Genomic DNA, 12,585 nt, shown 5'->3' with positions numbered 1-12,585 from the left:
ATTTCATTATTATTCTTGAATGTTATTAAATCTAGATTCTTTGTTTGTCACCTTTCTTCATGATTGGTTGAGCAATATAAAAGTAAATAATTAGTCAGCTGTGACATGTTTCAGAAGGTAGTAGGATTATCAATAAAATTGTACATATTCAACAATATGGGCCTCGAGCCTGATTCAAACAAGAAATAAAAGTAGCACTAATGGCATTGTAGCACAATTGTATTTGACTGTTAGTATGGGTGTGGTCATGGTGCTAGGCATATTTGCAAACATTTTTAGAATCTTTATTAACTTGCCTACTCTTCCCACTTTTCATCTTTGCTATATAAACCATCATTTGGATATTGCTATGGGCGTGGTATCGGCGAGTCTTGTTGCTAGACATTAACATATATTTTTTTATTTTTTACTTATTTAACTACCCGTCTCTCTTGTTATCCTTGTAATATGCATTATCACTTCACTGTTGCTAAGGAAATGGCCATGGTTGCTAGGGCCAGTTGTGTCAAAATGTTTGAACAAAAACTGCAGATAACACCTCCAGAAACACATCTACCAAGTTTCAGCCCCATTCACCATGTAGTTTTCGAAATAAAATTTTTTGACCAAACTTGAAATTTAATTTTTTGAATTACAGATTTTTGCCAAAAAAGATACATTTTAGCCCCAATTTGCATATCACTGATGGGATCATCACGTTATGAACAATTCTTTAACTAAACACCCCTAGGAACGCTCCCACCAAATTTCAGTTAAATCTGCTAAGCAGTTTTGTAATTATAGAGTTTTTACCAAAAAGACACATTTTTAGCCAGAATATGCATATCACTCATTAGATCATCATATCAAGAATACATCTTAATGTAAACACATCTCAGAACATTCCCACCACATCTCAGCCGCCTCTGCTCAGTAATATTGGAATTATAGACTTTTGACCAAAAAGACACATTTTCAGCCCGAATTTTCATATCACTGATGGGATCGTGTCATGAACAATTCTTAAACTAAACACCAAATGAATCTTCCCACCAAATTTCTGGCTAATCTGTCCAGTAGTTTTGGAGTTTTAAGTTTTTTCTACCAAAAATCCCTTTTTTTAACCCAAAACACACATCTCTGATGCAATCATTTTTATTTGAACAATTTCCCATCTATTGGCTCTATGTAATGTCCCCACCAAATACCAAGGCAATCAGTCTGGCAGTTTTTGACTTTAAGTCGTTTACACACACACACATTCCACCAGCATTCCGCTAGCAATAATTACCGAAGGCGCCCTCAACGTCCATATTCTATATACTTTTGTTTGCTATATACAGCTGTGTTGTCAACCACATGAGGGTGCTATTTCAAATACTGATTTCACGTACAACTGCAACACAAATAAAAATAAGTACTTGGGTCATATACATTTTTGGGGGCCTGATATGAGGTACTTTTGTTGGTGTCACTTTTGATCCAAGATCTCATTCTGGTGTGTACAGTGTGAATGAAACAGTCGCCACACAGGTTCTTTGGATTTTCTATGCTTGTATATATTATTACAACAAAATAAATACACATATATACATCAAAATCGACTGAGTATATGAAGAATGGAATAATTAACAATGAAATAAATTATTAATTGAATACATAAATGTCTATGCAATATAATATCACATGTTGAATAAATTAATTGTTGAATAAATTAATTGCAATATAACTTTATAATACAATGAATTAATTAATACTTGAATAAATTAATATCTATATGTTCTAAACTTAACCAGATTTAAACTGAATGCCTTCAGTAAGCGAAGTCTTTAAATTTTTGTTCCTACACACAATAATTGTTTGAATGCAACAGGATGTATATGATTAGTTATGCTTGAAGTATGTACCAAATTTAATTGCATTTGCAGAATGCATTTTCAGATATAGCTTCATTACTGAAATCGTTAATTATGCAAATGACTCATTAAAACTAACAGCTACATCAATCAGCTTTTCAGAACATGTGTGATTAGTTATGTTTGAAGTATGTAGCAAATTATATTGAATTTGAAGTATGCATTTTGAAGATATCGCCTAATTACTGAAAATCATTAATTATGCAACCAAGTCATTAAAACTAAGGGTACATACATCACAAATTTTTTTAGAAGCTGTGCATGTTGTTATGGTTAATGTATGATGTAGTAAATTATATTGAATTTGAAACATGCATTCTTAACCCTTGCAACACCATCACATCTAGGTCCATTATGACAGTACCTTCCAGATCCCAATGCCATGTTGAAGTAAACAACGACAAGCTCACTCATTTGCATAATGTAAACAACTGTCAATAACATGTTTAAATACGGTGGGGTTATGTTTGAACTGCCATTATTTTAAACTGAAATCAAGGCGTATCCCTTTTAATCTAATTCTATATGAAATTATTTGAGATGGAAATTATAACTTAGTACTTTTTAGACTGATCATAAATAAATAAAATAAGGACGTTTGCACTTCGAAAGTTCTACACAAAGATGGTGGCTGTTTTGGCCGTGAACATGCTTCAGTGCAGAAGCGAAAAAGTTACCTGTTTTTGTTTAGACACCAAAATTATTTACCAAAACAGTGTTACATTCCATTCAATTTGACAAAATATGTAGTTATTTAGGTGGGAAATGTCATAGTGACATTTTCAGAATGAGGGGAATGACCTTTGAACTTTAGAAAATAGCGTCCCATGGCATTACAGTCATGCATTGATCACTGAGCTACTGTCACTTTTCGACTTTTCATACTCAAAATTTGTAATGTACACATCAAATTATATCTTTTCAGGTTTGTTGACAAACTAAAGTTGAACATTTCCCCCGAAATCACACGCATGAATATGTGAACACAATGGTTGCCAGCATATCGTCATAGAAAGTTGAAGTTTAACAGCCATTTAGGTTGTCATATGCTCTCTAAGCCAATTTCATGTACCACTGACACACACAATTTCTAATGATGCACAACAATTTGGTGTTCCCCTATCTCGTACTATGTGGTGACTCACAGGAAATGCCAGTTTTTGTCATTTTTACCCATAACAACAAAATTTGGTTATAAATTATGACTCATAAAAAAGTTTATATTTCCTACGTCAATTCTTCATATTGATCGCCAAATGACAGCACTGTTTATTTGTTTACATAAAGAAAATAGTAATGACTGCCGATGAGGGTGCACTACACAACGATTTTGTTCATTGTTTGGCTGAAAATAAGGCGCTGGAAATTTAAAAAATCATGTTTAAATTGTATTTATATAATATTATTTGGTGATTTTCAAACAAAAGTAATATTTCTGCTCATTAAGAGAAGATAATGACCTGGCAAGTAATTTAAGTTTCCACCACTGAGGGCGCTGTGCCAATTGTGGCATATCTGTTTATTTGTATTTACTTGCTTGTTTATGAAATCAATTTGAATATTTCAATGTGGAAATAGCTTGCTTTTATTTTACTAACTTATTTTCTGAACGGATTCAGAAAGAGAAATTATTAAATCAAGCATAAATAACTTTTCTTACCAAGTCCATTGCAAATGTTCATTTTTTTTAATTTACAATTTAATTTTTCTAAAAATGTGTTTTCCTTCTTTTTTCAAACAAATTACCTTGCCCTTATATCATGCAGAGGATCTCTGAAAAATAAACACATGGTTTCAGGATCCACACTGTGACACTTTGTGGAAGTGGTGAAAGCAGAACAAATTCACAGATACTATTATTTATTTGTTTATATTATGCAAATTTGTTGTTATTTACCATAATGAAAGCATCAGTGTTTATTGTAATCTCTTGGAAACACCTTCATAGCATGAAAAATTTATCCATGAATGATTTTTTTTGATAATTGCTGCTGCTTAAATGATTGCATAACATACATTTAAAAAATAAGTATTTTTTATCCTAAAATGACCATTTTAAGCCTACTTTCCACCTCTTCACCTCATATCTGAGTAGTTTATTCATTTCACAATATATATGTAATGTGTAAATAAGGAAAAAATATGATTGGTTCTATGTTTTATTAAGTTGATTAACTCTCATCCTGCCCAGCCTGCCTGCCCAGCCTGCCTTCCCGTCCAGTTGATAACTCTCATCCTCTCCAGCCTCCCTCCCCGTCCACCAAGTGGTCAAGTCAGTGGTCAGCATAGTCCATGTTAGGACCCCTCCACAGATTCTCACTCAAAACCCGCTACACTGCCAAAGGTTTTCACTAAAATTCACTTACTTCTATTTTTCAATCTAGCAATTTCAAAAATTGCTTTTTCTACATTCTGTCTAGGTTTCAAGTTGAATATCATACTGTTCCACATCAGCTGTAGCAATTTCTAGTACGCAAATATAATTCACTGTCCGTAATTCAACGAGTTCATTCATCTGCTGCTCTGAACACAACATGCATAGACAGCCTCAGGTTCGAGTACAATACAATACACATGATCACACCCTTTAACCCTCAGCATGCACTATGCCAGGTCCTCGGTACAATACAATACACATGATCACACCCTTTAACCCTCAGCATGCACTATGCCAGGTCCTCGGTACAATACAATGATACTACTGGATATACAGCGACTCAAATTTAGTCTGGATTCGGCACTTTACAGTTAACAGCTAGTCTAGTTCCTGACGGACCGTATTCTGTACTAAGCTATCTTAATACTTTTCTGTTTAGTCAATCCTGTTACTCTTGCACATAATTCTGTGCTTCCCCCTACATGGCGTTCACATAAACATGATGTGTCCCACATGATTTTAGTTTAAACAGACTGGAGGTGGCGTCCTGGTTGGACATTTGCATATCATAGTCAAAACTGAAACAGCTTTACCAAATGATATTCATGAGCGATGACGACAGCCTATCAATTTGTGATGGATTACTACTAACACGCGCTGTTTATGCTTCACCCAACATGGGGTTGAACCACAATTAAAGCCTTCAGTCATGGGATTGACTAGACTGTATAAGTGTGAAGTTAACATAGTACGGAATACAGTCCATCAGCAACTAGACAGCACAGACAATATGAACTTTAAATAGAGGGACTTTAGTAGACACACAAGAGGTTCTCTCCTCCATACCCAACTAGACCAGCAATATTAAAGGGGCACAGGCTGAGTATAGACAGTTTTGGATGCAATTTTTTGTTGCCTACGAAGTGTAACATATTTTATTTCTACTTACTGAAGCACACTCATCCGTTACTTGATACTGGTATAACTGAATCCTGGTATTTAGATATAATACATGTATATGAAAGATTTGAGAACGTATCAACAAAACTGAGGAAATCCCTGTTAGGACATGAACAAAGCAGGAGTTGGATGGTTTGGTAAAAAGTGACACATCACGGCTACATGAATCGTTGTAAACACTATACATGACTAGTTTAGCCATGGTTTTATGTAAAGTATTTTGTATTACTATTAAACCAAAGTAAAAACCGTCTAAACTCAGCCTGTGCCCTCTTTAACACAGTTCTGTAGGTCTATTTGTATTCGGAGTATCCTAACTCCTGGTATTCTTCAAAATCGACATCAATCTTTAATTAAACTGAGATGACTAACCTCTTCCGTGCACTTCTGCTTAACCAAAGTTTACTGTTTACGGTCTCATGCAGGAAGTTTTCGATGACAACCCGAGCAACTGCCAAAGTTACTGTGGATGAGTGTACTACTCCCAGGCGGCTGGTTGGCTACACTTGCAGCACATCACCATACCCATGGTCGTCAGTTCACCTCTGCTACACAGTTACACTGGACAGATACTTCACAAGTTTCAGGTTGCTACTAAACTGCACTTGCTGAAATTGTACTAGTTCAAGTTCATTGCATACCTCGTTCGACATGCTGGAAACTTGAAGGTAAAGAGAGCGTCCCTCGTAGAAATTACGAAGTCAAAATAAAATTTTGCTACACAGTTACACTGGATCTGGACAGGATCACAGCTACTCCACCAGTTCCAGGCAGCTACTAAACTACACTTGCTGACATTGTACTGGTTCAAGTTCATTGCATACCTCGTTCGACTTGTTGGAAAACTTGAAGGTAAAGAGAGCGTCCCCTCATAGAATTTAGAAATTACGAAAACTACTGACGGGACAGCACGATACAAGACTGTGAAGACAAAACACGTGTATCACCTCACATCTAGTGTTCGGTCAATACCTACGCCAATCTGCATGTTCAGCTTGTACCTAGCAGATTTTCCAGCCATAACCATCAGAACCACCTCTATGCCTCTAACTGTACAGTTTCAATTGTAGCAGACAGTTTTCCAAGAGTCTGAAATTCAAAATAAAGTTTCCTCACTAAGGACTACTTTCGCCACTGCCCATGGTCAACGCTAGATCATAACAGCGCCATCAGTGGTCAGAATGAGAGTTCTCTGAATATCTTCGTAGATTTTGTCTTGTACAGCCACACCATTAATGGTAAGCAATGACGTAAAACATAGAAGATATCATGAAAATGGTTAAAAAATTATAAAATCAAAACGAAGGCAACAAAGTTTTGTTAGATTTTAACTTTTATTTTTATCTCTTCCCACATTGATATATCATATGGTCTGCAATATATTTCACTAGTCTAGCGATATAAGATTTGATAGATTTCTCTAAATGCATAATATATTTTATCAGTACTTTAAAAGAGGAAGGTAGCAATTTAGAAAGATTCATCAAATTAATTTTTTTAATATGTTGACGTGTGTTCTTGATTTGTTGTTTTTGTGATATTTCCAAAGTCTACTTTTGTATTTAGGTAATGGTTCACCTGTACTGTCTACTGAGCAATGCAGACAATGACGTGGTTCATAGTTTAGACAAGTTAGGCCTAATAAAAAAATTGTGTGGTTCTGATTATGCTCAATTTTAGAATAAGTGGGGTAGGTATATTTTTTCATATTTTTTTTTCATGTGTGAGTGTCTAGTTCAGATCGTTATTTTTTCTGTTGTTTTCCAAATGGTCTCTGTGTTATTGGTTTCTTTTCATCAGATGTACAGCCATTACAGATTGGAAGAACAGTGTTACATTGTCTTTTTTAAGTTGATGTCAGTTTCCACAGCCACTATTTCTGCCGAGACTTCACAATTTTCATGATTTTATCAAGTTCATTTTTTCTCGAATATGTAAAAAAAAAAAGTTTAGGTTTGGCAGTGAAAAACTAGGCAGGGTCAGGAAACCGGAACCAAACATTTTTTTCTTTAGGTCTTAGGCCTAAAAAAATAATTGTTTTAACTATAGTATCACCATGGTGATACTGTCATCAATTCATGTCACCAAATCCATACCACAATAATAGTTTGTTTTTGTGAAATTGTGGGTGTCTATTAAGATGTGATGTCAATTGTCACTCTTCTAACCACTGTCTTACACTTATCTGTATTTTGCTTGTAAATCACTCTGAATGAAAAAAAAAATCCATTGTAGGTTGCAAACAAACACATTAAAACTCACTAAAAAGACAGAATTCTAGAGTTTTGAGTTAGTGCGCCCTCTAGTGTTTGAACATGTAGTAACTCGTGGTCAGACGTTGACATAAAGCTGTGACAATTTTATCTGCACTCAATTATTGCTAAAAATAATTTCTAATCATTGTCGAAAACCAATAGCCTCTTTACGGCAGTGCTAATTGACAGGCCTAAAAATTCCATCATTGTCAAATAGGAACAGTTTTGTGAGTGACTGCATAAAACCTGTGTGTAGTTACATGTAAAAGATAAACCTTTTCTCAAACATGAAACAGTCTGTCAAAACTCTGTAATTTCTTCATAAACCTTTTAAAAACTGACTTCAGAATGTACACACTCCAAAGAAATGAGACTCAGTATTACAAGAATACCACACTACTACTTGAGTGCATGCATCCAGCATATTAAAGTTCTCTTCAGTGTAAGACTGTGTACTCTATGGAATATTAGATTCCCAAGGAATTTAATTTTCACTGGAATGGGAAATAGGTTGTAGCTTGCCAGACCTATTTTTTTGTTGATTTTTGAAGGTATGCATGATAACTATGTATTAGTAAAGACCATTTTTCCTGAGATTTTTGTTGAGTGAAAAAGACACTAAAACTGAAAATAAATTCCTAATACAACCCTAATATTTTAGAGTATATGATAGGATATACAAAATCATGTGATCACCTAAAACAGTGTGTTGTATAAAACATAAAACATCATATTGTCTTCAAATTTCTTAGTATCTGATTTGTTTGCAAAGAAAGGTGAGAGAATAAAACTTCTAAAAATCAAATTCATTAAAGAACCCTGTTAAACTGACATGTAAATATAAACTAAATCAAGTACTGTGATAGAAAGATTGTGGAAAATTGAAGAAAAACTCAATAATCTCACAAAATTTGCCACTTCTTCACAACCAGTTTAGTATAAACATTAATGCATTGCTTCTGTTTGAATATATAAAAGACACCTGCATATTCCTGTGACATCTAATGAATAAGTGAACAACTAACATGTGAGTATCATGTAAACAACATGTGAGTATCATGTGAACAACATGTGAACATCATGTAAACAACATGTGAGTATCATGTGAACGACGTGTACATCATGTTTATAACATGTGAACACCATATGCTTGAAAACAGTGATGTAGTCATTTGATTAAAAGTACACTTCATATCATTTCTGTCTTTACAGGATTAATATATAATTTTTTTCATAGGATAATTTTTTTTGTCTTGGCACTCAAATTAAATTTTATTGCTGTTTTTGAATATCTGAATCATTATAAAGTTTCCTTTTGACAACTAGGACTTCTTTCTGTCATTTTGAGCTTTGTTAGCGTAGATCATTGTAGTGAAGGGTTCTTCAAACTGTATTATGATCTTGTATACTAAGACTATCAATGGTATCATCAGAAGTCCAGCAGCACTGGCATTCCTGAAAGAAAAATGAACTTTTCATGAATAAAGATCACCCTCTTTGCTTGAGTCTGTTTTTGTACTAGTTTTTCTGTGCTTTGTAAAGTGCATTGTGATAGTTATATGGAATGCGCTATATAAGAAAATTAGATTAGATTAGATTAGATTAGATTGTAACAATGACTGTAGTCTAGAGGCTAGCTGTGGCTTTGAATCCTTCTCCATGTCTAGAGGAATGAGAAGTCATAAACCAAATGTTTTTTCATGCAAATGAGTAAATCCCAACTGTTAGAATGATGTAATCAGTGTATTAGGTAGTGTCCTGACATGGCAGATGTACCATATTTGGACATTACGCCAACACTAACTTATTATTGGGCAGAATTCTGTGATTGTATGATGTTAATTGCTGTGCGAGTTGCTTTGTTTGAATTTGACATTTTCATCTTGGCTCGTCGTTCCTCTAGATGTGGAGAAGGATTCAAAGTCATAGCCTCTAGACTACATTAACCATTACTCTCTTGTAGACAGGGAAGAGCCATTGGATAAAGTGGTCTATATATGACACCTTTTGTGAGTACAGGATAGCTGCCAATATTGAAGAATGGGACACCAGGGAACCAGATCATATAATGTGAAGCACTTTAAAGGATCATTCTGATTGGATAGAAAACAAAGGAAAACAAACACATCTGTTGGCTGTATTGTTAATGAGTGATAAAGTATATAAATGTTTTCAAATCAGTGGTAACCTTGTAATAGCTGTACATCGCCCAGATAGGTTCTCATCAAGAGTACTTTCAAGTAACCAAAAATAGCGCCCTCTAGTGGCAATATACAGGGTAACAAATGATTTAAATGAACATACAAACAACATAATTCCCAATCACAATTGTATATCTTGCACTATACTGTTTACAAATTTAATTGATTGCCACAATTTATTGTGTTTTCTTTGTTTTCAACTGGCAATTTTGTCAAGGTTTTGTGCATAATTCAATAAATATGTTCATACTTACCATAACGCAAATCCTACAAAGTTCATGGTTGTACCCCAATACATTGGATTATCAGTTACATTAAAGGGAAATCCTGTCACTCTCTCATCCAGATAAATACCAAAGTAGTCACCTGTTAAACAACCATAACAACAATAACACGATTGATACACCTGTTTACAATGAATACTGCCCTCTAGTGATAGAAATGAGTACACTATAAGAATCCTATCAGTGGGACGAGTTTATCTATGAAAGTGTAGCCCTGGTAATTCTTATTATGTAACAAAATTGAAGAGTTTAGCATAGAATAGCTCCCTCTAGTGATAGCAATGAGTAAACTATAAGAACCCTACCAGTAGGACGAGTTTATCTATGAAAGTGTAGCCCTGGTAATTCTTACTGTGTAACAAAATTGAAGAGTTTAGCATAGAATAGCTCCCTCTAGTGATAGCAATGAGTAAACTATAAGAACCCTACCAGTGGGACGAGTTTATCTATGAAAGTGTAGCCCTGGTAATTCTTATTTTGTAACAAAATTGAAGAGTTTAGCACTCTAAATTAATTTTTCTTTTAATGATATAATTTGAACACAGTTCATACCAGGGGTAATAACTGTAAAGTGCTTTGAACACAGTTCATACCAGGGGTAATAACTGTAAAGTGCTTTGAACACAGTGAGAGAAAGCACTATATAAAAACTAACATATATTATAAGCTATAAGCATGTCATAAGCACAATATGAATCTTTCTGTCAAATAAATCATTTATTTATTTGCTGTAAATCCATCTCTGACCTATCAAGGAATAGCTCATCCATTTCTACCAATAGAGATAGAGGTATATATATTGAAGCCCTCCCCTTTGCAGTCAGAAGATTATGTGAATTAAATGGATAGATATTCCATACCTAGAAATGTTCCTGTAAAGCCTAAGGCCCAAAAACTGGACAGGACCAATGTTGCTCCTACCATGATGGACAGTACACCAAGAACAGTACCCAATGCACCATCTAACATTTCTATTTTGGGTTGACTAGCCATCATCGCATTGAACCTAGAAATAATAAAATGCAGATGACAATTACAAGTGCTAAGTGTAGAAAAGTGGTCATCTGTGGTGAATGATACAAACCACTTTATGCTAGGGGGTCTGACTCTATACCTATCCTTAACCTTAACCCCCTAGCTTGAATACAATATACAAGATATGGAATCTATACATGTTTTATCAGCTTGCTCTCTTCACCTACTGGGGTTTCACAACCCTGTAAAAAACACTGTTATTGCCCACACTATTACGGCTGTTTTTCTACAACTTTAAACCGGTAGACAACTCTGAGTGTCTGCTTATAAATCATAACTCAACGTGTTTTGAGTACTTATTTTAGTTAAAACTAATATAGAATAGTTTAGCCGTTAGATTTTCTGACAACTAACATTTGAAGCATACATTGTTATTTTTATTTTTATTTTCATTTTATCAATATTCTTACCTCACTTTGGTTTATTTTGTTGTTTGTTCCTGTATTTGTTTTTTTTACTCATCTTTTTAGTAGTGTATGTATTTTAATTTTCTCTTAGTGCTGCTCATAACACTCTTAGTGAGCCCCTGATACAAAAGGGATGCAATAAATAAATAAATAACTTTCCAAGATCTGTGTGTTCAAGGTGATGTTCAGTTTGACTCTACCAAACAATACAAGTTTTTTCCCCAGGTACTTGTTTTCCTCCTGCTTTAACACTGGGACATTAGGCACTGCAGAAGTGGTGGCTATATTTGAATTTCTTAATTTTGTGTGAATTAATAAAGTATATTGAACACATATTGCCTGGCCATGAGGGCTATAGCACCCATTTATTACACCCGAGGGACTGTGAGTTACCAGAATCACATGCTATTTCCCGAGGCCGAACTCACAGTCACGAGGGGGTAATAAATGGGTGCTATAGCCCGAATATAGGCCAGGCAATATGTGTTTTATAATATACCTCATGCAAATCTTGCCCTCTTCTCTTGAGGTTGGCAGACGACATTGTCAGAAGCTGCCATTTTGACCTGCTGTGAACTCGCGGTGGTCACGTGACCATGTAATAGTTGATGGAACTATTCCCCGAGGGAAATAGTCATTCTATTTTCCTATCATGTGACTGATTCTAGCGAATCATGGCACAGCATTATCACTAGGTACATTATAAATTATCATAACTTACCTCCAATCCCTGACACTGCCAAGCATCAGGATTGATATTCCAAACGCAACACATGCTGTATAGGCTGAACCAAACAAAGAACTGATAATGTGTGTATAGTACTCTAACCTTGCTACCTAGTAACAAATCAAGAAGAAATAACAGGATTTTAGCACACAAAAACCAAGACATAAAGTTATATCTAAAGGACAAAGTCAGAAGTCTTGATATCCAATTTATTTCTAAGAGATATGGAGATTATCAGGATTATTCTATTGTTGCAATATATTACTTGGGTATGAACTCTTTTAAACTCTAGCTCCAACAGTCAACTCCAGACAAGTTTCAAGTAGAGATGCTTCAATTTGGTATCTATATACCAGAACAGTAACTGCAAACTAAAGCCGATCACAAACTGTAAACTAATCACATTAAGGAGGATTGCACAATGTTGCACAAGCTCAACAAACA

At 34.7% G+C, this 12,585-nt stretch overlaps 1 protein-coding gene across 1 annotated transcript; it reads right to left on the bottom strand.

The window, feature by feature from the left end:
- Positions 1 to 8,680: 8,680 nt before the first annotated feature.
- LOC144447456 (phosphatidylethanolamine N-methyltransferase-like) lies at positions 8,681 to 12,228 on the bottom strand. Its single transcript, XM_078137487.1, has 4 exons — positions 12,136 to 12,228; positions 10,833 to 10,978; positions 9,943 to 10,054; positions 8,681 to 8,942 (listed from the first exon to the last, which is right to left on the bottom strand). The coding sequence occupies exons 1-4, from the start codon at positions 12,159 to 12,161 to the stop codon at positions 8,810 to 8,812; spliced, it is 417 nt and encodes a 138-aa protein (XP_077993613.1). The 5' UTR covers positions 12,162 to 12,228; the 3' UTR covers positions 8,681 to 8,809.
- Positions 12,229 to 12,585: the final 357 nt, after the last annotated feature.

The sequence above is a fragment of the Glandiceps talaboti genome, chromosome 16 (genome assembly GCF_964340395.1).
Source record: "Glandiceps talaboti chromosome 16, keGlaTala1.1, whole genome shotgun sequence".
NCBI lineage: Eukaryota > Metazoa > Hemichordata > Enteropneusta > Spengelidae > Glandiceps > Glandiceps talaboti.
This window is presented reverse-complemented; position numbering and strand designations above follow the sequence as displayed.

Excerpts from the sequence above, each read along its gene's own strand:
- LOC144447456 (XM_078137487.1), bottom strand. The coding sequence starts at position 12,161 with ATGCTTGGCAGTGTCAGGGATTGGAG. Across the intron at positions 10,979-12,135 it reads GGCAGTGTCAGGGATTGGAG|GTTCAATGCGATGATGGCTA; the intron begins GTAAGTTATGAT and ends TATTATTTCTAG. Across the intron at positions 10,055-10,832 it reads CTTTACAGGAACATTTCTAG|GTGACTACTTTGGTATTTAT; the intron begins GTATGGAATATC and ends GTTGTTTAACAG.